This window comes from Actinia tenebrosa, unplaced genomic scaffold (assembly GCF_029948245.1).
Source record: "Actinia tenebrosa isolate PJP-AT-01 unplaced genomic scaffold, QUT_ActTen_1.0 PGA_scaffold0__85_contigs__length_37466705, whole genome shotgun sequence".
Taxonomy (NCBI): Eukaryota; Metazoa; Cnidaria; class Anthozoa; order Actiniaria; family Actiniidae; genus Actinia; species Actinia tenebrosa.
Genome location: NW_028292569.1, coordinates 14838712 through 14865564, shown reverse-complemented (window position 1 = coordinate 14865564; position 26853 = coordinate 14838712). Strand labels below are relative to the sequence as shown.

The following is a 26853-nucleotide window of genomic DNA, read 5'->3' as shown; positions in this document are numbered from 1 at the left end:
GTATGAGGTGGATGTAAAAGATCCACTGGAGACGACCATCTTCAGTGCCCGTGCTAATACCACGGGGCCCACAGTAATTGGCTATGCTATTGTGTTGTCCCTGCCCTCACAGAAAATCTGACATGTCACCTGTACAGAAAGCTCCCCCCTTTTCCTAGAAAAAAACAAGATTCCTTGTATTTCACAAAGGTACACCTACCTCTAACTGCATTCTTCACCTCTTCAGAGCTTGTTTCATACCTATACAGAAAGCTATGCACTCTACTGTTCCGTGTCATCCCTTATACCACATAACTTGTCTTCTCCTTAATCACTTTTGAGAAAACAAATGTATTTAAGCATAGGGTAGTTCCCACACCCCATTGCCACACCCGTTACACCCCTAACTGTGGACAAAAATGGAAGCACTTTAATTTAATAACTTTTATTAATATAAATGTACTAATCACTAATACATCGAATAATCAAGCTGAGTGGTGTATATTGATTTTTATTATAAATTGAGGTTCTTTATATCACTGCTGTAGTTTTGGTTATGACACCTTCATTAGACAGGGTACTATTACCATACTGATAATGATCAGGAGGCCCTAAAGATAGTCTTGCTGTCTTGAGCATAATGTTGTGCTGCTATAATCAAGCATAAAGGAATGCATGTTGTGCAACTCATTGGATTTTCTATGCTACAGTATCACCTTGTCTTGTAGAACTTGCATTACCTACCTAACCTACAGCGAAAGTGAGCTAATGTGCAATTTACTATGCATATTTTAATTCTTATCCCCAAGACATCCCATGATGCATTACTGTGGTTTTGATATAGATCTAATTGAAAGCAATTTTAAAAAATGAAGCAAAGAAGTTCTTATAATATTAAGTGAAAGACACAAATGATTTTACATTCTAAATTAATTCGCCATTTAACAAAAGACATCAAATTTATTTCAACTGAAATTTCGATGTCGCCTACTTTAAAATTGGTCATGAAAAGAATTGAAAATTATATGGTTATAAACGAAGTATGAAATCCAGAGCAAACTTCATATGACTGCTAGCATGCCCGGAGCGTGCTCTTAGCATTCTGATTGGATGTTCGAGATATCAGTCAAACGTGTACCGTGGCCGTACCACGTAAAGTCATGAAATTTGGTTAATTTTGCTTTAACTAGGATTTTGATTAGAGGTCTAAAATTATCTGTCATAGGTTTTAACGTTAAATGCGTACCCTCACCTTACCACTTACAGTCATAAAATTCGTTAAAGCAATACCACAAGTTTGGTTTAACTTTGTTTACATTGCTCCTTGTCACTGGCTGCTGTCCTACTACCACCTCTCCTTCCTGACGACTCTTCCCTCCTATTTTCTTCTCTGCTGCCGCGGTCGCCACCGATATCTACCACGCGTGGTCCACTCCTGCTTCGTGAGGTCTCCTCCTTTTTCGCTGTTTCTCTTTCGGCTGTAACATTGTTATCACGTCCAGATCGGTAGCCTCTTTCTTCAGGTCTACTGCTTCTTGATGAATATTTACCAGAATCATAGCTTGAAGTAGTGGATTTTGGTGCCTCTTCATTTCTGGTGCTAGACATCCTGGGGCTGCTTTGCAATCTATCTACGCTACTCTCCACTACTACAGAGTCTTCACTTGCCTTTATTTGGTCATCATTCTTCATGCGCCTTCTAGATGCATCGGCCGCCATCTCACCCTCAGCATGGCTGACATATATGGAATGTGGACGCGAAAAGCGCGAGTTCTTTTCAACATCTAGAATCAACGTGGTAGAAGCTTGGTCAACGGAAATGAGAGCCTGACGTTCTCTCAACTCTTGAATCTGTCCCTCGTACTTCACTACGATCTTTTCCATGGCTTCGTTCTTATGAACAAGAATCTCGTTATCGTTCTGCAGCTCTGCAATCTGCAATTTATAGCTATTCGATAGCTCATAAATCTTGTTTTCCATGGCAATCTTTTCTGCAGACAGAGCCGAGATTTCCTGTTCAAGCTCGTCGTTGTTCCTACTGTATTCTTCACAAGAAGATTTTGAATCAGCTATTTCTCTTTTTAGGCTGTCAATCTCTATTTCCAAGGCTGTCTTCTCTGCTCTCATATTCTCGATAATTTCGTGCTTGGCCTTGTCAGCTTGGCGGTAAATCTCACTCTTGTCTTTGATCTCCGCCAGATGGATTTCCAGTTCTCCGGATCCAGATCCTCTGTCCATCAGGTCTCCCAATTGCTTCTTCAACCGATCGATCTCGTCGTCTCGTTCAGATACTTGCTGTTGCAGCGTCTGAATTCTCTTTTCAAGTGCATTGATTTTGGCAATCATGTCAGCTTCGCTCAGATCTCGGCCAGAATCAGCTGAACTTCCGAGTTTACTCAGAAGATCTTTGACTTCATCTTCTAATTCTTGGATCCTTCTTTCATAGTTTTTGCATTCCTCTTCAAGCTTTGAGCACTTGGTCTGGTGGAAGATCATGTCCTCTCGTATGAGAGCATTCTTCTTCTCCATGTCGTCCCTCTCGATCTCAGCATCTCGCGCCTTGTCCTCTGCTGTTCTCAAAGTTATCTCCAGATCGGTAATTCTCTTTTGCAGGTCGACATTCTCTTTTTGCAAGTCGCTCTCATTGAACCGATTTCGTTTCTTCTCGACTGGCTTTTGTCCTGCTCTTGCCAGTTCCCTTTCGTACCCAGAAACCTTCCTCTTAAGTTGCTGAACCTCACCTTCCAGCTCAGTGACCAGTGGTCGCAGGTCCTTGAGTTCAATGAGAAGTGTTTCTTTTTCTTGCTTCAGCGACTCGTTGTCAGTTCTTTGTTCCACGAACTTCTGGTTGGCAATATCGCGTTCGTATATAGCTTTCTCACAAGCCGTCTGGAAGTTCTTGTTTTCTGTTTCTAGAACAGAGATCCTTTTCCTGGCGTCGACCAAATTTTCATTCATTCTGCTCTTTTCTTTCTCTTTTTCACTAAGCTCATTATCAAGGTGACGTAACCTGGTCTCTACGCCTTCCATCTCTAGCTTCAGCTGATCTCTATCCCGTTTGGCGCCATCCAATTCATCGAAATCGAAAGGCAGCTCACTCTCCACAGTTTCTACTGTAGCAATCTGTATAGGAGCTATTTCCTGGTTGTTTAGTTTAGCTCTTAGAGCTTCATTCTCATCAGTGAGTTTCAAGAGATCTACCTTCAAATGTTCGATCTCCTCTCTTGCTTCGTTGGTTTCCATGTTGGCTTGAGCGAGTTCAACCTGTAGGCGCTGTAGCTGGAACTTCAGGTCGTTTCTTTCGTTAGCGATTACTTCCTTCTGAGAAAGGGTGTCGGTAACTTCATCACGTAGCCGACGTATCTGTTTATCTAAGTCCGTTTTGTCGGTTTCAAGCAACTCGTTCGCGTATTTCATTTCGTTGAGCTCTTTGCATACGTTTCCGTAATTGTGCTGAGCCTCCCAAGTGTCTTTCTTCATCTTGGCCAAATCGTCTTTCAGCTTGTCGTTCATCTTATTTGTTTCATCGCTTAACTTACGATGGTGTTCCACTTCACTTTTGAGCCTTGTCAAGTCGTCTTGGAGGTCCCATACCTGACCCTTGTATTGATGAGATTCCTCCACTGCTTTGTCTTTTGCTTCGGTGACTCTTTTTAGGAGTGCCTCCAGCTCGCTTATTTGTCTTTGTAACTTCACGTGATCAGAATATCCTCCATCGGTATCGTCTTCTTGCTCGTTAAGGGAAGATTCCAATATTTCGATCCTCTTATTTGCATCTGCAAGATCCTCGTTGAGATCCTCAATGGTTTTTTCCAGACTTACTTTCTGTTTCAAAAGACGCTCATACTTATGTTCCATGGCTTGAAGTTCTTGTTGAAGGCCTTGGACTTTCTTTCGCCATTGCAGCATGTCTTCCTTGTCAGCAACGTGGTTATCTTGTGATTCCTTCAAACTTTTCTCCAGCTCAGCAATCCTGTTATCACGACAGAAAATGTCATGTTCAAGCGTCTCTCTCGTGTTGACGTGTTCAGACAGAGCACTCTCTACTTTGGCATTGTTTTTGCGATGCGAGAACAGCTCGTTTCGGGCTTCTTCTTTCTCGCGTAGAGCTGCCTGGTATTTTGATTCAAGCTCTGTTATCTTCTTGATGTTGACAAGCTCTTTACTCTTTCCTCCTTTCTGTTCTTGCAAAGCTGCAAACTGAGCCGACAGATTGTCGTACTTCTTTTGAAGAATTGCGAGATCATTCTTCAGCCTTGATCTTTCATGCTTCAGGGCATCGACTTGGATCTTCAACGCAGATATATCTTTGGCTGAATCGTTGATTTGCTTTCTAAGTCGAGATTTTTCTTCTTCGAGGGCGTTAATTTTTGCCTCCAGATGACTATTGGATTGGTTCAATGATACCATCTTCAGCTGGAGTCTCTCGATTTCCTTTTGAGAAGAGCTGTAACTTGCTCTGTATTCTTCGGTCTCTGCTTTCTGGTTTTTCAAAGCATTTTTCAATCTGTCGTTTTCCTTGAGCAAGGCATCGGAGTTATCATATTTGGACACCGAAACGTCTTTATTGCGCAGCTGTAGCTGAAGACGTGATATCTCGTCTTGGCTTCTTTGCAAATCTTCACGATATTTGTCAACCTTTGCTCTGAGCTTGCTGACTTCATAAGAATTGTTTCCAGGACCTGAGCTGACCAGTTCAACAGATGTGCTGCTCTTCATTCCATCTATGATTTCTTGCAATTCAGTTACCTTATTTTTCAAATAGACAAGTTCTGCTTTTTCTTTTTTAAGCGTGTTGTTTGCATCGTTTAACTCTGATTTCAAAGCATTTTTCTCCTTCTTGAAATTCTTCAGCATCTCTTCAAGCTGTTGGATTCTTTCGTCTGCATCCTTCAGGCTGGATCCTAGTTGCTGGATCCTCTGCTTGAGCTTCTCATTGTCAATTTCTAGATTTGCACAGTACTCTTTGGACGAGAAGAGGTTCTTGTCAACCACTTCTTTCTTGGTGTACAGGTCCCTCAGTTGATTCTGTAAAGACAGTATTTCTTTCCTAAGCTTCTCGATGTCCATCTTTTGTGATTCATTCTCGTTTCTCAGCATTTCAACCAAGTTATCTTTAGCGATGGAATCGTTAGATGAATTCAGAAGGACTTGGAGTTCCTGATTATTCTTCTTTACAGCCAGTAATTCTTCTTCTCTTTCATTCAACAGCGCTAGTTTGTCGTCAAACTGTCTTCTCAGATCACTTCTCAAGGATTTCTCTTGATCTAGCTGTAGTTCTGTATTTCCAAGCCTGTTCTGCAAGCTGTCCAACTCGTCCTTCTGCAGTTCATAGTCCCTCATCGTCACTTCATACTTTTCCATAAGTGGTTTTGCTGTTTTCTTCAAAGCCTCCAGTTCTTTCTCGAGCTCTGCGTTCCTGTTTTGGGATAAGTGCATACCTGTCTCCAGTTTACTGATTTTGCCTTCTCCTTGGACAATTAACTCGTTAAGTTTATTATTTTTGTCGATGATTGCCTCGCTTTCTTTCACTTGTTTCCTCAGCCCTGCATTCTCAATCTGAAGGCGCTTAATTTCATCAGAGTCACCGAAGTCCATCATTGGGCTGGACTCCAACGAGGCCTGCACATTCTGAACCTCAACTGCCTGTACAATTGGAGCAATGTTATTCTTTTCAGCAAGCAGGCGTTTGAGTTCTGCAATTTGATCTTCTAAGGATGTTTTGTTGTCTCGAAGTTCATCGATATACTTCTGATCCTTTTCCGACTCTTCCATGAGAGCTTGGATTTTTTCCTCTAGTTGCTTGTACTTTCTTTGACCCTGTGTTAATTCATCTTTAAGATCATGGATTTCTGTGTTGAGTTCTTCGATCTCGTCTTCTGCCTCTTCCTTTCTCCTTAAAGCTTCAGCAAGTTTCTGTTCAAGATCTTTCAACCTCTCAAAGGCATCTTTTGCGTCTTCAACTGCGCGGTCTCTCTCGTTAATAAGACTTTGATTATCAGCCTTCAGTCTATTGATGGTGTTCTCCTTTAAGAAGGTGCTTTCCAAAAGACTGTCACGCTCGGCTTTAAGTTTTTCATTCTCTTCTCGTTGATAGTTCAGGCTGTCATTCAGAGAACTCAGCTGATCTTCAAGGAATTTTACGGAATCCCTGAATTTTGAAAGATGCTCTTCTCGGTATTGCTTGTCAGTTGTCAAGCCTTTTACCTCGATACGATGTTCAACAAGGTTTTCCTCGATCTTCAAAATCTCTTCTTGACTCTGGCGAAGTTTCAACATCACATCATTATACTGCCTCTGCAAAGACTTTTTCTCCGCTTCTTCGTTCTCAGCTTTTTGTTCAAAGTAAGACCACTTGTTGGAAGCTTCAATGGAATCTTTCTTGAAGTCATCTCTTTCCCGCTGAGCCCTACTCAAGCTCTGTTCCAGGTCGTGATACTTTCTCTGCAGCATTGAAAGTTCGTGCTCTAATTCAATGCACCTGTCCGCTGTCTTCTTCTTCTCTGATTCAAGCTGAGTGACCTTCACGTTTTTCTGTTCCACTTCATGTCTGAGTGTTCCTTCACGCTCTTTGCTTGACTGGTACAAGGCTTCGAGCTCATCAGCTCTGCCATCAGGCATTGATTCATAATTATCCGTGAACATCACGGGAGGAGCAGATTCGGTGATTGCTACGTTAACTGGGGCAACTACATTAGTTGACATCGTCTCCAGCTGAGCCAGAAGTTCGGCGATTCTCTCTCTGTTGACCTCATTAGTGTGTTTTTCAGCCTCAAGCTCTTTTCGTAGTGAATTAACTTCATCTTCAAAGTTCTTGTTCTTCCTCTTCGAGGTTGTGTAATTTGATTCCACTTCTTTGAGTTTGTCAGTCAGATCTTCAATAATGCGGTCCTTCTCTCTGACTTGGTTTTTCGCTTGGATCAATTCGTTCTTCATCCTACGGAGCTTTCCTTGAGATACTTCGCTGTCGCCTTGGTAGTAAGTTTTATCCTTTTCAATTGAGCTCACCTTGGTGTTCAAATTGCTCAACTTGTAAGACATAGAGCTAAGATCGCCCTCGATCACTTCTCTGTGGTCTCTCAACTCGTTAACTTCTTGCTCAAGGCTGGTCTTTCTAGATTTCAACTCGGCAATGAATTTCTCCAGTTCCTGATTCTTTACCTTCAGGGCGTCTAAGGCGGCATTGCTTGCAGAAAGGTTTCTTCTCAGACTTTCAATCTCGTTCTCATACTCTTTCATTCGGGCCGTTAGATCTTCGATTGTCGTCTCGTGCTTCTTGACCAGCTTGCCTAACGATTTGTTTGCTTTTCGTTCTTCCATCAACTCTATCTGGACCTTGTGTAGATCCTCCTTGGCCATACGCAGTTTGTCATTGGCTTCTAAAAGCTGCGACGCAAGAGTCTCTTTCTTGAATGTCAAAGATTCGACTTTGGTCTCAAGTTTGCCAACTGCCGGACGAAGAGACGTGAGCTCCTCTTCCATGCTGTCCTTGATGGCTAATGTTTCGTCCAACTCCTTCTCTAAGACCATGCATTTCTTTTTATAATCAGCCAACATTCTTTCAGCGTCGTCATTGTGGATGCCTCTGCTATCAAGCTCACGTTGTAGATACGCGATTCTGTCGTCTTTATCAGTTATTTCATTCTTTAAGAAGTTAACAGCTTGTTTTTGGCCATCGTTTTCTCTCTCAAGCGAGTACACCTTCTGCCTCAAGGATGACAACTGACTCTCAAGATCTTGAACTTTGGAAACCTTAATATCAACCTGTGCTCTGTTTGTCACTTTCCTTCCAGAACCAGTGTCAAGGCTCTTGAATTTCTCCAAAAGTCCAGCGAGCTGAATTTCGGCGTCATTTCTTTCCTTGGTAGTGCGGTCCAGAATTCCATTCAAACGATCGATTTCGGCGTTCTTCAACTCCACATCATTTTCAGCCTTCTTTACAGCTGCCTCGAGAGCACTAAATCTAGAATTCGATTCTTCCAATGATTTCTTTTCTTCATCAAGATCTTCGTTCAAGTCGTCGACTTTCCTTCTCAACTGCGCAATAGTGTCATCTTTTGTGGCTAACTCTCGTCTCATTCCATCTATCTCACCACGCAATTCCATGAGTTCTTTTTTAGAAAGCGCTGCAATGTCACGGTGTTTATTACTCTCAGATGACAAGTCTACCGTTTGATTCTCATAGATGCTCCTTTCTTGACTAGCTTTGTAGAGTTCGTTTTCCAGCTTGTCGATCTTCTGTTGCAACAAGGTGTTTTGCTCATCGGTCAGACGTCGATCTTTCTCGGATTCTACCAATTTGGCTTCCAATTCTGAAAGCTCGTAAAGATGTCCCTTTGACTCGCGACTTGCCTTTTCTTTGTCGTCTTCACTAATCTTATAATCGGAATCCAATTCTGCAATTTTCTTTAACAGCTCTCGGTTGTCATCGCTCAGCTTTTCCTTGTCGATGCTAAGGTACTCGATTTTTCCATTAAGGCTGAAAATCTCTTCATCTCGATCTTCGATTGTCTTGTCGTAGTCAGCTATCTTTGCTCTCAGTTCTTCTATCAGCTTGTCCCTCTTGGCTATCTCCTTCTTCAGTTGTTCGTTTCCTTTATGAGCTTCTTCCAACTGAATGGTAAGGTTTTTGGTTTCACTCAGATGCCTTGCCAGCTTCCCTTTCTCCCCTTCGAGCTCCGCAGCGCCAATGCTCTTGTGCCTTAGAGCATTTTCAAGCTCGCATTCCAGCTTCGTGATCTGGCCTTTAGAGTTTCCAAGCTTGACCTGTAAGTCACTGTTTTCTACCTCGTGTTGATGAAGCAACTCTTCAAGCTCCTTGATTCTGTGATTCGCTCTTTCAAGCTCTTCTGAATCAAATGAGAAGTCCATTGGGGGTCCTGATTCCACAGACTGCACGGTATCCACAGAAATCACTTCAAATGACTTTTCCACTGGTTTGTTGCGGGCAAGTTCAAGGTCTTTCTCGAGCTGAATGAGTTTGTTCCTAAGTTGAATGTTTTCTTGGTCCAGTGAGGCATTCTTTGCTTTCAAGGCAGATTCACTTTTAAGAAGGTTGTCATAGTTTAGTTGAAGCTTATTAAAGCGATCTTCATTCTTACGTAGACTTTGCTGAAGCTCCGAGATCTTCGTGTGTAGGTTCGCATTTTCCCTCTCGGATACCTTCAAATCAGCTTGGCACTTCTCAGCTCTGGTGGTAACCATCACCAATTCAGATTGTACTTTATCAAGCTCGTTTTTCAATTTGACCACCATCGTATTGGCACCGATCAACTCTCTCTGCTTATTACTGAGCTTCTCCTCGAGATCAAAGATGATTTTCTCTTTCTTTTCAAGCCGTAATGTTAGCGATTTTATCTCTTCACTGAAAGCATGAGCCTTCTTCTCGCTAGCCACAGCCTCGACGTCTCTTTTTGAGTACTTTTCGTTCAGCTTCTTGAGCTTGCCATTCAGGATGACGATGGTCTTATCTCTCTCTTCAATCATCTCGTTCTTGTGGGCTATGGAAGCCTCCATCTTGGCAGTTTTCAACTGCAATGTTTTTTTGACCTTTTCCAGTTCCTTTTGGTCTTTCTCGTGTTGAGATAGCATTCCATCGAGCCTGCTTTCCAGTTCTTGATAATCTTTGAAAAGATCCTGAAAATGGTCCAAATCAATAACGAGGCTTAGTACCATTTTCTTGTCAGCATATTGGCATACTGTGTTCAAGTAGACGGATTGAGATATAGTTTCCTTGGCAATGATACTATTCAAAAACTAACCTTAAAAACCTTAAAACTCTATTGATACCCTGAAACTACCTCTGCATGGGCTGATCAAAGTCAGGACACGGCTATTAAACTCACAGATATCATGATAAAACCTCTAGGCTTATCAAACTTACCGCCTTGGTTTCAACGACATCGTTGTAGCTTTGCTCGAGAGTTATAAAACTGTTCCTGGTTTCTTCTACTGTTTGGCCGTTTCTGCTGCTGCTACTACTACCGCTGGCGCTGGTGGTGCTGGCAGTAGCAGTACTGTCTTTGTCGCCCCGCCGAAGGCGCTGAGATCGATATGACATGGCTGGTCGGGATGAATACCAACCACACGCGTCTAAAGAGAGAAACTACTGAATCTCCTACAAGAGAAAAAGACAAAAACATATTCTTTTGTTCGTGAAAATATAAAAGTTTTGAGATTAAAGTGCCTATGACTCCTAACTCGGTGTTTTCAGCATTGATTCTACATGAAGTTAAAACTAAAGTGCTTAAACTAAAGTCCATTAAATAGTGCATTCCAAGACCAAATTATTATCATTGATAAATTAAAAATGATTATTATTAATCCTACTTTAGACATCGTCACTATGACCCACAATGCACTTCGGTCTTGGAATGCACTATTCAGTATGAAGTATTCAGTATTCAACCTTTTTCGAAATAGCTGTATTCTTAACATTGTTTCAGAAGCAGAAATGAAATCGAGAAACATCGGAAGAGTTAAATACATAGACGTCAACCAGACGTGACAAACACTAATAATCTAATTTCTATTCTGAATAATTTCCTTTTTTCAGCCATCGTAATCTCATTGTTTTCGAATTCAGAAAGTCACGCGAAACTTAAAGACAAAATCGTGACAACATGCACTTAAAAGGTTTGCAGGAGTGACAAAATCCCAGCTGATGACCGTCAAATGGCTTCCACTATAAACCAATCAAATAGCATGAAACTTATGACCGTCCAATCAAAATGCTTGAATTCGGAATCCATTTAAAAGTTGTTTCTCGCTGCCAACTAATTAAGGCAGCATTTTACGTTTTAGAAAAGAAAGAAAAATCTTACCAAGTTTAAGGGTCTGTTGTATTAGTAAATAGAGGATTATAAAATTATCGTGTAGATACTGAAATATGTATAGATTCAAGTAAATAAATTCTTTCGTGTACCTTTTTAGGGTTAAACACAAATGGTGCAACCAAGCATGATGTAGCCTTGTTTCTTGATAATGAGACACTTTTGTGTTGCTAATTCAGTTAGATTGTGTGGATTAATTCAATTAAGCCCTGTTGTCATAATATTTTATTGAGCAAACTGACCGCATTGAAACTTAATCGATTCTAGCGTGAAACTCATTTTTCCACTAATATGATAATAAAGCTTTGGCAAAAGCAAGACAAAGTTTCCAGAGATTTAGGCATTATAGTGTAATTGTTGGTTTAAGTTTCTTAATAAAAAGCATTTCAAAGACAAGGCAATTAAATTTAGACGTTTCGACGTTTACGTAAAAAAAGGGTATAAAATGTCATTGAACACCCTTTTTTTTCTTTTCCTTTTATTCATGTAATTATATCATTGTTATTATCTTTTATTCTTGTACATATATCTTCTTTTTGTAATTAGCTTTCATTGTTTCATGATTTATATATAGTTTGTATTTTCTTATTCTTATTGACTTGATAATGACGTTACGTAAACGTCGAAACGTCTAAATTGAATTACCTTGTCTTTGAAATGGTTTTTAACAAGAAACTTAAATCATCTCTTAATGTGCAAAGTGACTCCATTAATGCAAAACGTTTTGTTTAATGACATTTTTTTTCTTTCCCTTTTATTCATGTAATTATAACATTGTTATTATCTTTTATCCTTGTACTTATATCTTCTTTTTGTAATTAGAAGAATAAAAGGGAAAGAAAAAAAGAAAAGAAAAGAAAAAAGAAAAAGAAAAACAAGGCCGGGTCAAAAATGTCATTAAACAAAAAGTTTTGCATTAATGGAGTCACTTTGCACATTAAGAGATGATTTAAGTTTCTTGTTAAAAACCATTTCAAAGACAAGGTAATTTAATTTAGACGTTTCGACGTTTACGTAACGTCATTATCAAGTCAATAAGAATAAGAAAATACAAACTATATATAAATAGTGTAAATTAAAACAATATTGGCTTGATAAAAATGCTGAGGTGTATTTTATTTAAATATATAAATTAAGATGCCAATAACAATTATTAAAATGCTAAATAATAGTAAAAAAATACATACCAAACACAGCGTGATATCGATAGTAAGAAGCAGACTGATACCGAGTCAAATTCTAGAGAGTGCTAAGGATACTTCGAGGGTGACGCCAAACTAAAACAAAAAATTCCTAAAGTTTGAAAACTTTTACAAGTAAGATTTGTTTTCAGCAAAAGTTAAAGCCTTTATGCAGACTCTGAATCTATTTTTTTAGAAATGTAGCCTGTTTGAATTCATGATTTTTTCCTTGGTGTTGGTATAAATTCGAAATCAAAATGGTTTGTCTTCGTCTAGTTTTATTTTAATTTTTTGTTTATTGCTCGGTGCTCTTGAAAATAAATACACGAAAACTTTCGAGCCTAGAAGCGAAAATATGATGAGTAAGTAACACAAATTTTGATGTTCTAAAATATGTACGAAAGCTGAAAATTTATTTACTTGCCTTTGAACATGTAAAAAAACACTTTAAATATTTTTTTTATTGCTCGGTGCTCTTGAAAATAAATACACAAAAACTTTCGAGCCTAGAAGCGAAAATATGATGAGTAAGTAACACAAATTTTGATGTTCTAAAATATGTACGAAAACTGAAAATTTATTTACTTGCCTTTGAACATGCAAAAAAAAAAAAAAAAAATTTAAATATTTTGTTTGGCTTTCAAAAAATATTCTTAAAAACCTTTAAAAGGAAATATTTTTGCTGTCGTCGACAGAATATCTTTTATTTGCAATACGTTTTTAGTTTGCACTGTGAGAAATTATGAAATTATAATAGACTTTACTTGATACTAAGAACTATTTTAAACTAACACACCTACATATATATACAAACATTAGCACAATATCATTTAAATAACCTAATATCTTAAGGACTTAAGAAGTAACAGATCGTGTAAATGAGAAATGAAGAGGCGATACTCACAACTTTAAGGTCCTTTGCTTCCGTGGTATAAGTGACTTTGACTATCGTCCTTAAAGAGTTTCAAAGATTGGTATTCCAATGAACTTGGTTGTTTCTCAGACCAACCCAAGAAGCTAGAATGAAGGAGTGGATGTGAAACTCTGCACGATAAATGGCCCTTCGAGTTCTGATTGGTAGATACGATGGCACTGTTTATGGTTCAAGCTTACGACCCCCTGTAAGATCTGGTTGAGTAATGCTCTGTGAAGCTATGACCGACCAAGTATAGAACTTTTTATGCAAAAATGCATAGAGTATAAAAAAACATATCAGAACTTATGCATCGAATGAGTTTTTGGCGTCGGGCGCTAAAACCACCGAGTAATATTCTTTAAAAAGAAACATGATTATGATTGGAAGATATCAAAAACTTTGGACGGTTTTTATGCCTTCTTCCGTAGAAGCTATGCTCGTTTATTGTTCTTTTTCAGATTAATTCTTTTCAAGTGAAAATATTTCAATAATATCTCCAAGCAGGCAGGTGGTCTTGTGCCTACACAGGGAATCAATGACTAGCATATTTGAATCAACGCGTCAAAATAACTTGAAAGAATCTTTATGTACGCGTCCTAAACATCTCAGACCAGCAGACCCTAGATCGATAATTACACTGGAGGAATTGTCCCATGTTAGTGGATTTTAATAGGCCAACCAAAAAACAATAGCAGTGAAATTTAAAGCCAATATAAAAAGATAAGAAAATGGGTGTCTGAATGGAAAAATATTTTTGCTTTTTTAGAACAAAAATAGAAAAGACAAGAGAGATTTTTAAAAATATCTAACTAAAATTTTTAATGCTTTCCTAAACAATCAAACTTCATAGAAGGAATATTTTTCATTCAGACGAGTCTAAGTCACGATTCTAGAACTGATTGGATTTTTGAACAATGAGTAAACGTAATCTTGCTTTGACTACAAAAAAGGTAATTATTTATTATTATTGATTATTACAAAATGTTTATATTTATCCATTGATGACTAGACGTCGCTAGTTTTACAGCGAGGACCGTGAAACTTCGAGATTTTTGTCACTTTTTTAAGATGCATACTGTGAATCATCCCTTGAGCCAATCGGTTGCAAATAAGATTTACTGTTGATCATTTAGTGTATTTGAACCCAATGCTTCATTTTAAAGGGTTTGAAACAATAGAAATTCAGGATATAATAACCTTGAAGTTTCCACGGTTCGAGTGTCCTTACTGTAATTGCAAGCATAAATTCCTTGCAATTTTCGATAATTAGCTTCGCCGGTGAAGACGACCAAGAGTGCTCAAAATAAATTAGAATTAATAAGCAGTAAATATAAATGTAAATATTGTCATATTGCCACACCCAACCACAAATAAAAGCTAACAAACTTTAAAAACTATAATGACAATTTTTTAGAATAAAGTTATATATTTTTAAGAATAAATATATATTTTTTGAGGATATTGTGGTTATGCACAGCTTTTTTTTAATTCCGAAAGACAAAATAAAGAAGCATTGCAGTTCATTGGTTTTTGACAGATTAGTGGCTTCCCGTTGCGAAGGAATTCAATTGTAGTTTGTTTCGTTGTTCTCTTGCATCGGTAAGCTCGTTTTACTTACAAATATCAGCGAATATGACACGATCCGAGACGTCTAGAAATAATCTTTGGTTGGTATGTTATAATGCAAAGCAGTGTAGCTCCGTAGTGTAGCAGAGGACTGGCACTTACAGCAAACGCTACGCACGCTCGAGAAAGTTGTTAACGTGATTATAGGCATTGCAACGCAATTTAGCTCTGTAGTATAGCAAAGGACGAGCGAGACAGGGAAAAATAGAAAATTATAGGGAAATATAAGGTTTGTGTAACCAAGCATGCAAATAAATGTAGATGCATAAGGAGGAAAACGATACATAGCAACTGATAGGAAACGTACCGCAAGGTTTCAACTATCACAGTACGCTTAAAAATTTGATTTGAGTTAGTAAAGGCAATGATTTGAAAAAAAGAAAAACTTTGTTAAACATTATATTGCTCGAGTTGCTCGAGCCTCAACGAAAATATTCGTCTGGTGATGTCACGACTTCCCCACAAAGGAAATCAAATACCATAATTGACCGGAATACCATTCAATATAAGAGAACGCAGACACCGAAACTCAGGAATATGTAAACATCAACATAGCTCGAGATAACGGCAAAACTTTACAAATAGTTTAATTAAAAAAATACTTCAAAAAAAGTGCGGAAGATGTGGTTCAACTAAGATTATCATGAATGTTAGGTATTTTTGATTTCTAAAGGTTAGTTGCAAAGAATTGTTAAGGTTCCTCAAAACCAATCAAGTAATGAAGAATTGATAAATGACGTCATTGAGGGGTTGCCATGGTAATGACGTTAAGATCTTCTATAAATTTTTGCTTTGAATATTGACTAATATTCTAGTAGTGTGGTGTGGGGTAGTGTAGTGTAGTGCAGTGTGGTTTTGTATGGTGTAGATGCTTTTTTGTGCGATGTGGCATGGTATGGGGTATTGTATGGTGTTTTGTAGGGTTGTTGATGTGTGGTGTGGTATGGTGTTGTAGTATGGTGAGTGTAAGTTGCTTTGGTATAGTATAGTATGGTATGACATGGTGTTGTGTGGTGTGGTGTAGTGTAGTAGTATGGTGAGTGTGAGTTGGTTTAGTATAGTATAGTTTAGTATAGTATGGTATGACATGGTGTTGTGTGGTGTGGTATGGTGTAGTAGTATGGTGAGTGTGAGTGGGTTTAGTATAGTATAGTATGGTATGACATGGTGTCGTGTTGTGTTGTGTTTTGTTGTTTTGGTATATTATAATATGTTAAGACATGGCACTGAGTAGTGCAGTATAGTATGATGTACATAAAAAAGCATCAAACATATTTCCTCGTGAATGGATAGGTACGAGAGGCAGACTTGTTTGCCCGGTAAGATCTTCGACCAGTTATTTGGCCGATATATGCAGGTACAACTCCAAGCCCGGCACTCCTGTTAGGTATACTAGTAACACTCGATCTAAAATCGTTCCTACCATCTGAAGGACCAGATACCTCTTGGTCACGTGACCTGGATGCTTGTTGTCGTGCAAACTGAGATTCCTTATTTCCAATACTGGGAAATTCATTTTCAATGCTCTCTGAATCATTATTATTTGTGGACTTTGTTTCATTTTCCTCTAAAATACAATTATCATTCTTATCTTTTTTATCTGTTGTCTTTCTTGGCATGTCTTTTTCACTATCTTGTTCATGTTGCTTTTCGTCGACTGCGTCTTGCTTTTCTTGTTCAATATGTTTTACAGAATTATTGTTTTTCGTATGACAACTTCCGGCTAGACTCGATTCATCATCTTCTTTTTCATTCCCATAAACGTTCTCTGAAACACTATCGTTTTGCCTCAGAGAAAGATCTTGTTTTTCGTCTGCCGTTGAAGCTTCTAATGTTGCTTCTACTTTGTCAGAAATATCCTCAGTCAGATTCAAGGAGCTGATTTCTGGCAAAAAGCCTTGTTCAAATTCCATTTCACGATCTGGATTCGGCGTAGACATAGCCCTCACATCTCCTATGTTGCTGTTTGTTGATGGTATGGATGAAGCGGTTCTATCATATCTTACTGGAAAGTTACGAAGTCTCGGAGAAGACTTTCCTTTATTGTCACTAAAGAATCTCCTCGTAGGCACTGAAAATTCCTTTGGGATTGGACTCTGAAAAAACTAAAAGAAATAAAGCACTTTGACTAAATAAATAAATGGGAAAATTCCAGAAAAGTACCCCTGAGACGATAGAGGGTTTTCAAAGAAGCTATGTCGAGACAAAGTTAAGAACAGATTTGTTTAAATTCTTCTGAGAATTCAATAAAACCTATTTTCATGGGAAAATGCAGTTATTGCTTAGTCTACAATTTAACCAATAGATTCATGCCTCTGTACTGTGGTGGTATAAACACGCTGGAATTAAGCTGTAGAACATGATGTCGTAAAGCATGAGAGGTTTGGGGGGTGGGGGGGTGGGGGGTTATTACGCCCAATACGACATTAAAATTAAGAAATGGAATTGTTGAGTAATCGTTATTGTCTTTCAAATATTATCTTATTAACTTCAATATCTGTAATATACTTACTTCTTCATTTTTGCGAGTCTTGAAGTCAAACAGATTCTCAGTTCTGTACTTTTCCAGTTCCTTTTGTAACGTAGCAACCTGCTTCCTCAAGGTACGAATCAGAGCATCGACCCTTTCCTTGTAATCCATATAATTTTTTACTTCGCTTATGAACTCCTGGTTTTGTTCTTGTAGTTCTTGTATCACGTCCTTTTTGCCCGAGCTTCCCTCTTCATTATTTTCACCAACTTTCTTTTTTTTCGGTTTCCCATTTTCTACATTTTTGACATCCTTTATTGATTCAGAATCTCCATCCTCATGTGCTGTAATTGAGTCTTCGTGAATCATATCCTCTTTATCAGTGCCTTTCTCTTCTACATTCTCATTCACTCTCATTACTTCTTTTGATTTCCCATTTTCTACATTTTTGCCATCCTTTACTGATTCAGAATCTTTATCCTCATGTGCTGTAATTGAGTCTTCGTGAATCATATCCTCTTTATCAGTGCCTTTCTCTTCGACATTCTCATTCACTCTCATTACTTCTTTTGATTTCCCATTTCCCACATTTTTGTCATCCTTTACTGATTCAGAATCTCCATCCTCATGTGCTGTAATTGAGTCTTCGTGAATCATATCCTCTTTATCAGTGCCTTTCTCTTCGACATTCTCTTTCACTCTCATTACTTCTTTTGATTTCCCATTTCCCACATTTTTGTCATTCTTTACTGATTCAGAATCTCCATCCTCATGTGCTGTAATTGAGTCTTCGTGAATCATATCCTCTTTATCAGTGCCTTTCTCTTCGACATTCTCTTTCACTCTCATTACTTCTTTTGATTTCCCATTTCCCACATTTTTGTCATTCTTTACTGATTCAGAATCTCCATCCTCATGTGCTGTAATTGAGTCATCGTGAATCACATCCTTTTTATCTGAGCTTTTCTCATTTACATTCTCATTCACTCTCATTACTTCTTTTGATTTCCCATTTCCCACATTTTTGTCATCCTTTACTGATTCAGAATCTCCATCCTCATGTGCTGTAATTGAGTCTTCGTGAATCATATCCTCTTTATCAGTGCCTTTCTCTTCGACATTCTCTTTCACTCTCATTACTTCTTTTGATTTCCCATTTCCCACATTTTTGTCATTCTTTACTGATTCAGAATCTCCATCCTCATGTGCTGTAATTGAGTCTTCGTGAATCGTATCCTCTTTATCAGTGCCTTTCTCTTCGACATTCTCATTCACTCTCATTACTTCTTTTGATTTCCCATTTCCCACATTTTTGTCATCCTTTACTGATTCAGAATCTCCATCCAAATGTGCTGTAGTTGAGTCATCGTGAATCACATCCTTTTTATCTGAGCTTTTCTCATTTACATTCTCATTTTCATTCATTATTATTTCTTCTTTTGATTTCCCAATTTCCCAGTTTTTGTGATTCCTTACTAATTCAGAACGTCCATCAAGTGTCGTAGTGGAGCTTTGTAAGAGCGATTCTAGTTCCTTGATCTTTCGTTTAGCGGAAGTGAGCTCCAACTCCAACCATTTTTCCTTCTCTCCTACAACTTCGTTATCTTTTTCGGACAGATAAGAATCCTTAGGCATCCTCCCCTCTCTATCATTCTGGTCTCCAAATAAGTTGTCTTTGTTGATAACGTCTTTGTTGCCCTCATCCTCTTTGTTGCTTTCTTCATCTTTGTTGGTGACATTTTCCTTGCTAGTCACGACAGCTTTGTTTGTCACGTTTTCTTTGCAAATCACATCATCTTTACTGGTCACGTCTTCCTCGATAGTCACATCATCCTTATTGGTCACGTCTTCTTTACTAGTCACGTATTTCTCAGTCACACCATCTTTACTTGTCACGTCTTTTATACTGATGCTGCATACGACGTCGGCCTTGCTATATCTGTCACCTGCATGGCTTATTGGTCCAACATAAGAAGAAAAAGTTCCACACACCTCTCTTTGTCCTTCATCTCTTAGAAACGCATAAAGTTCCATTCCTTGTTCAGTCTGGATTACATTCTCCGTGGGTACTGTGCACAGCGTCTCCGTTTCTTGAGGTTCTTCTTGGATCAAGTGAGCTTTCTTCTCTAGCTCTTTCACAGTTTTTAGTAATTTCTCGTTACATTCTTTCAACATTATGTTGTCTCTCTTTAAACGGTAGATCTCATCTCTTAAGTTAGCAACGTTATCATCTGATAGATTATTTTCTAAATTCCCATTATTCCCATTTTCTGTGATGTCCTTTCCAGACATCTGTTTTTCGATAGTTTCATTATTAGATCCCAAGGACTTATGCACCCTGTCACTATTGCTATCAGAAACACTTATACTCTCATTCAGTTCCTTAAAGCTTGCATCGAGGTCAGAGAACAGAGCTTGAAGCGCTGAAAAACAGCTCAAAAGTCGCTCATTAGCAACTACAATCAGATCATGATTATCCTCCCATTCAAAAACATTTAGTTGATAATTCTGTAAATGTTCACTGAGTTTAAGAATGTCGTTTATTAATGTGTTGTAAGCCATCTTTATGGATGATAAATCACTTTCTTGTGATTCCATTTCTTCATTTTCTTCATGACTTTCATTCTCTCCCAATTTCCGCATCACATTTTTATGCGATGCTTTTTGTATTTTTCCAAGAGTTTCTCTTGCTTGTAAATGGTAAATTTCTTTTTTAAGTTCTTCGTTGTTTACTCTCAGTTCCTCTATCTCTTTCGCGAGTTTTTCCTCTTTTTTCAATATTCCTTCTTCTTGGCGTTCGATATTTGGTAAGTTTTCTTCAAAGACTATAGTTCCGCTGTTTCTGTCGGGTGCTTTCTCAGTATTTTTCAACAAAGGGCTTGTACACGTTTCCACGTAGCTCTCAATTGCCTCAGCTGCTGGAATTTTTTCTTTACTTTGTTTTTGAGATTCCCTTTGAGCTTCTTCCAATTTAAGACAAGCCTCGCCAACCCTATCTTCCAGTATTCCTAACTTCATCTCACGCTCCTCTAGCTGTTTCTCCAAACCTCCCTTCGATTTGACAGCCTTCTCGAGTTGTAGCTCCAAATCATCACACCTGTTACTCATAGTTTTTACATCTTCTTTTGCCCTCTCCAACTCACCCAACGTCTCCTTCTGCGACCCTCTCAATAATTCATATTTGTTTTGTAAGTTCGTAATTACCTTCTCCAGTTCTGACTTTCTTTGCTTTGTTATCTCATAAAGTGACTCCCACTTTGATACTTTTGCATGAGTCTCACTTAGAAGCTCTTTTTCTTTCTCTATATTTGTATCGTTACTTTCTTCATGCTCTGTCAAGTCCTTCTGAAACAAGACGTTCTCATTATCAACCTTTTCTACTTTTTTGTCATGAACGTATTTTCCCGCCTTGCCTTGATTTACCGGGTACTTTCTCTCCATTTTTTCACTTTCATTTACTATTTCATTCACCAGTTGTATCTCTACTATCTGCTGTTGCAGTTTCAACAGCTTTTCTTGCATTTCATTCGTTCTCTTGCGAGAATCATTCAACAGGGATTCTGCTAGTGCTTTCTCTTCATATTCATACTTTAGCTTAACTTCAAGGTCTGACATCTTTCCCTTAGCATCCAACAATTCTCGTTTCAATTCCCTGTTTTCTTTCTCGAGATTCTCGTCGTTGGATTCAATTTTATCTTTTTCTCTTTTTAAATCAAGTAATTCACTTTCCATGTCAAAAATGCGTCGATTTAGTGATAATATTTTTTCATCTTTCACGGATACTTGCTTTTGGTTTCCATTTATTTTTTCTTTTATAACCCTTTCTCCGCTTTGCGTTCGACTTCCTTTTGCAGAGACATCACCCGAGTCTCCATCCATGTCATCTTTCTCCTCAATATCAACAGTGTTCATCGTCGTCTTCAAAGTTCGTGAAGTAATTACTCCAGCCTCCTCAAGACTTTGCTCCAACTCCTTCATTTTTTCTTGACTCTGTTCAAAATGTCTTCTTAAAGTCTCCAAATCTGTTTTCGCACAAATTAACTCAGTCTCTAAAGCTATATTGCTTTCTCTGAGCCTTGAAATGGCATTTTCCTTCTCTTTCATTTCCATTAAATTCTTCACGGAGGACACTTCTTTCTCGCGTATTCTATGATTTGCAGTCAAAAGTCCTTGTTTTGCTCTACGAATGCTTCCCTGTGCATTTTCATACTCATTCTTATAATGATCTCTCTTCTTACGCAAACTATTGATTTCATTTTGAAGATTATTTACTTGCAATGTTTGAGCGGATTTTTGATGATTCAAGGTGTCATTCGCTTCACGTTCTTTGAAAAGATCTCTTTCCATTTTCCTAATATTTTCTTGATACAAGAGAAAGCGTTTCTCGTACTCCACATTTTCAGCTTTAAGCCCTTCAGCAGTGACTTGATTATCTCTCAACTTCCTGCGAACTTCGTCCAAATCTGCCTCGCAAGTCCAAACCCTGTCACGTGACTCTTGAATCACGTGATCCTTCTTACTGATCACGTGATTTAGGTATTCATTTGTCTTGACTTGTTCGGTGATTTTACTTTGTAACCTCATTATTTCTTCTTTTTTGTTCATTAGGTCATCGTTAACAGCATCTAGCTGGTCTTTGATAAGACTCCTGCTTTTATCCAAAGCATCAACTTTAGATTCCAGCTGCGCTATCTTCTTCTTCGCAGCGCAGACTTCCTCTTCCGCATCTTCTTTCATTGTCCGACTTAAATGCAATTCCTTCTCCATATCTTTAAGGCTATTTTCAAGAAGATATGATCTGCGGGTCTCTTCATTTTTCTCCTCTAAAGATCTCTCAAGATTGCAGCTAAGATTGAGAATTGTTTCTTCCGCCACTTGTAGATCCTCGGTGACAGCGTGGACGTCCTTCTTCGACACATCCGCTTCTGTCTCTAATGAATCAATTTTTGATTTTAAAGAATCGACTTCCTTTTGATTCTCGTTCACCTTTGCTCGCTCGTGTTCCAGTTGCTTCATTAATTTAGCATCGCGACTTTTACCTACATCTTTTTCCATGCCTTGCAGCTTTCCTCTTAGCCATTCTACTTCTCCCTCAAGCTGTTCCTTCCGTTTAGTTGCTACGCTTTCCATATCTTTAACACGTTTTACCTCATTATTTATAAGACGAAAATGTTCTTCTAATTCATTTTTCTCCTTATCACGTGTTTGTAGCAACGATTTCGTGTGGCCCAACTCATCCTGAACGGTCTCTGAGTACGCAGTGACAGCCATTATCTTTTCCCTTAGCTTTTCTAACTGCTTGTCCTTTTTAGCCACCTCCCTACCGATCTCATCTGCCGCGCGTTTGTATTCATTGACCTGTCTCTTCAATTCTGCTATCTCATCATTGCTTTGACAAGTAGAAGAGATAGCTTGTTGTATCTTGGCTTCAAGATCTGCGTTATTTTTCATAATCTCAGATAATTCAGCTTCATATTTTTTCACTTTTTGCTGCAGCAATGCCGCTTGGTGCTCAAATTCATGCCTTTCGTGTTCACAGACATTCAAATTCGACTGCAAACCGTTGATTTTCTTACAAAGCTGTTCTATATCAAGATCTAAGCGATCTTTTTCCTGAACACAAAGGTTATTATCAGCTTCTAGTTCTTTGATTCGGTTTTGTAAATCCAAAGCCACCTGGTGCAGATCTCGTTTTTCTTCTTCCGTTACCTCAAGCTTTGCTTCCAATTTTCCAAGCTTTTCGTTCAAATTCTGGAGCTTTTCTTCATTAGTTTTCTTCACCTTTTTCAGCTCTCCTGAAAATCTTTCCTTGATCTCGTTCTCTCGGTTGATTCTCTCCATGCCTCTTTGAGCCTCATCTAATCGACTCGTCACCACAAGTAGTTCTTTCTCCACTTTTTTCTTCTTTCCTCTTTCATTGTCAACCTCCGTCTTTAACTTTGCTATCTGTTTTATATTACTCTCATTTTGTCCTTCGATTTTTGACATTTGGTTTTTTAAAGCGCTTATTTTTTCTTCAAGTTGGTTGTTGCTGTCTTCGCTTCGTTTTAGCAACTCTATCAAGTCATCAATTTTTCTATCAGCGAGTAAAGCATTCTCCTTCACTTCTTCGTTCTCCTCAAGCGCTTGTTCCAAATGTCTTTCCATCTCAGTGTTTCGCTGGTTAGAATCGATAAGTTGAGACTGCAAGTCGTTTTCTTGTTCTCTAAGTTGATTCAATTCCCCTTGAAGCTGAGAGTATCGATTCGTTTGTTTGAACAGCTCTGTCTCTAGTGTTGAAGCATTGTCACGAGCTACTTTAAGATGCCGCTCCAATTCTCGTATTTCCTCCTGCAACCTGAAATAGAGAAAGATTCATAATTTGCCGCCACTTTAAGCTTAGTCTACCATGCAAGTGCAAGTGTGCACAAATACACACACCACACACACTTGGTAACAGTGAACAGTCTGGACCATACAGTAAGTGGACGGTAACTCTCGTCGAACACTTACCGTTACTGTTACCATTACCGTTCCGACCAGAGACAAACACTCTAAATGGGTATTTCATTCAAAATCTGGCAGTAATTCTTCGTTAGTTTTGTTAACGGGTTTGAATTTGTCGTTGATTAGTAAGAGCGTGATCGAGAGACCGAATTTATAATCTCAGACCTTGACAAAAATCTGACATATATAAGTACTTTCTTCAACAACTAAAACAAAGCATTATTGAGAGAATACGGTACCTTTGGTTTGATTCTTCCAAGCCAGTAATCTTGTTCCTACTGATGATAACGTCCCGTTCAAGGTCCTGATTTTCGTTTCTTGTTGTCTGTAAAGACTTTTCAAGATCTTGGATTTTAGATTCTGACAATTCGAGATCTTGAATGAGTGATTCGTCCTGGGAAGCCAACAGCTCGCTTGCCGCCTGACGAATATTGTAAGAAAAAATAAGGTTTTAGAATCGTTAGGTTAATAGGTTAACACCAGCGGCTATGGTGGTTGTGCTCATGGTGATAATGATCATGATGGCGTTGGTCAGTGATGATGGTGGTATTGACAATGTAATGACGATAATGATGATCAGTAATGTTAATGATGGTGGCGGTAGTGATAGTCAGGTGGTGGTAGTGTCGGTGATGGTGATGATGATGATGATACTGTTGGTAATCATAAAAATGTTGACGATGATAGTGCTGATAATTATAATTTGTTGTAATGATGAAGATAATGCTGATGGTGTTGGAAATGATGGTTATGGTTATAATGGTGGTACTTGTGCTGCTGATGAGACCTGAGATGATGCAGATGATTACAATTTTGATGAAGATGATGATGGTGATGATGATGATAATGATGATAATGATGCTGATGATTATGATGAAAAAGATGATGGTGATGATGATGATGATAGTGATGATGATACTGATGATGATGAAGACGTTGATGATAATGATGATGATGATTATTATAATGAAAATGATGATGGTGAAGATGATGATGGTGATGATGATGATACTGATGATGATGACGTTGATGATAATGATGATTATTATTATGATGATGAAAATGATGATGGTAATGATGATGATACTGATGATGTTGATGACATTTGATGATAATGATGATGATGCTGATGATGATGGTGATGAAGATGATGATGGTGTTATAATAATGTTGATCAGAATGCACGTACCTCTGGAATGCAGAGTTCTTTAGTCATGGTATCCAACTTGTTTTCAAGAGTCTGGTTCAAGTCATTCAGTGTTTCTATTTGCCTTCTTTTGACATTAATCTCATCCTTGTAACTTTCGGCCATTTCTTGGGATTCACCCTTTTGTCGTTCTAGAGCAAGGCAGCGATCTTTGGCTTTTCTAAGTTCCTTTTGACATTCTTCAAGCTGACTTGCCAGCGTTTCTTTCTGCCTGGTGATGTTTTTAAGCTGCATCTCAGCCTTGTAAGCCTGCAGAACCAATGAAACTTTGATTAATATGCTACAACAGAGAATAAGGATGAAAGGTGAGCATTTTTCGAATATTCTGCTTATGACAAGATAACTGTATTTAGCCAGAACTGATTGCCTTCTTGCTTTCATTATTTTCTGTTTCTTTCGTTTGTTCGTTGGTTTGTTCGTTCGTTCGTTCGTTCGTTCTTTCGTTCGTTTGTTCTTTCTTTCTTTCTCTTTCTCTTTCTTTTCTTTTTTTGAGTTTGGCAGTCACATTGGTGCGAGAAACATGTGCCTTGTAAATCCCTTCGTTTTTATCAAGGACAATTTGTCATTAAATTGAAATGAATTGTTTTTAAGCTACTAAGTGGCATATGTATGCATAGATATGATGTCATATACCTTTACGTTAGCGTTTTGTGTTTGTGTCTGCAATTCTTTTTCATTGTTCTTGTACTCTGTTTGCAATTCTGCCATGTGTTTCTGTAAAGATACAATATCAACATGAAGCGCTTCTTTTTCTTCCATGGCAACCCTGTAACTGCTTTCTAGTTGTTCCACCTCTTGTTTCACAACATCTAACATGCTATTTTCTTCTTCCTTGGCTGCAGTCAGTGACCTTAGTTGACCAGTGCTTCCTAGCTTCTTCATCAAAGAAGCAACTTCCAACTCTAAGTTCTTTTTCTCTGTCTTAAGTCTTTCACTGGTAACTGTTAAGGCCGATATTTCGCGAGCTTTTTTCTCGTTTTCCCATTCTGCTTCAGCTTGCTTTCTCTTTACTGCCGCGAGCTCTTCTTTGTACTTTCTCGTTTGTTTCCTAGAAATACGGAATTGCTCTTCGATGACTGCCTTTTCTTTCAAGAGGTCGTCAATTTTCGTTTGACAATTATAAAGCTGTAAAGAGCAAGGGAAATAAGTTAGAAATAATTTAGCGTTATGGAAAAAATAGTTAATTGAAAACCGATCATAGATACCCCAAGCAAAAAGTCCATAGTCAAGCTTTAAAAATCTTTAGTTTTTTCTATTAAAGCGGCTGTAATCTGTATTCACAAACCCTGCAGAAGAAGACATGCCATTTTGTCAAATAAAACCATATCTCAATTATTCAAAAGTACAATGGTATTTTTGTTGGGGAGCATGGTCATCTTTACAAACATCACCAGTGTTGAGGCGATGCGATTCACACTTTAGAAGTAAGCTGTTAAACGAAACAAAGCTTTTGCTTTCCTACGAATTGTATTGTCTTTTTATTCGCATTAAACCCTCGTTTGTTTAACAATAAGATGTAAAACAATACAAGACAAGAGAGTTATCTAAAATATGCAAGATTTACAATAGAAGGAAGGAAAAATGATGGTACGCCTCAATGGAAGCCAACTAAATGTTGACAACCAAAAAATGTTCCTAACCAAAAATTTCCAAAAAAAATTATCCTAATCAACTTTCAAGGTCTTTGTGGCAATCGTAGACTATATTTTGGCATTTTTCAATTTCTTCACGTCTGTTTTTATGTAAGTTTTATAGTTGACTTTTTGAACGAAAACACGAACTGCTATAAATAAATCATATTACGAGCACTCTGTTTTCACTCCCAAACAAGCAGTGGGAGAGACTGATATGCAGTGTCTCCAAAGATATATCTTTTTGTCGCAGATTTTGTTATACATCAGTATTTTATTCAAAAGATATCTTCTAATCAAAGCAAATAAACTCAAAGTGTTTCATACCTCAAGATGATGTTCTTCGTGCACTTCGTTTAACTCGGCAACAAACTTTTTGTAAAATGCTTCAAAATTGCTGAAGGTTTCTTTGGTCGTTGCTAGTTGCTTCAGGGTGGAATCAGCTGCTTGTACAGACCTCTCGAATGAACAGGTTAAATCAGACTGCGCTGGAATGCCTTCTGATGAGGTCTCTGGTTCGCTCAT

The 26853-nt window shown here is 38.2% G+C and overlaps 1 protein-coding gene across 1 annotated transcript; it reads right to left on the bottom strand.

Annotated features, from left to right (window-relative positions):
• Positions 1-408: 408 nt before the first annotated feature.
• LOC116301996 (uncharacterized) lies at positions 409-26853 on the bottom strand. Its single transcript, XM_089034562.1, has 8 exons — positions 26656-26853; positions 25331-25822; positions 24680-24946; positions 23730-23911; positions 17047-23341; positions 15806-16639; positions 9863-10084; positions 409-9615 (listed from the first exon to the last, which is right to left on the bottom strand). The coding sequence occupies exons 1-8, from the start codon at positions 26851-26853 to the stop codon at positions 1282-1284; spliced, it is 16824 nt and encodes a 5607-aa protein (XP_088890688.1). The 3' UTR covers positions 409-1281.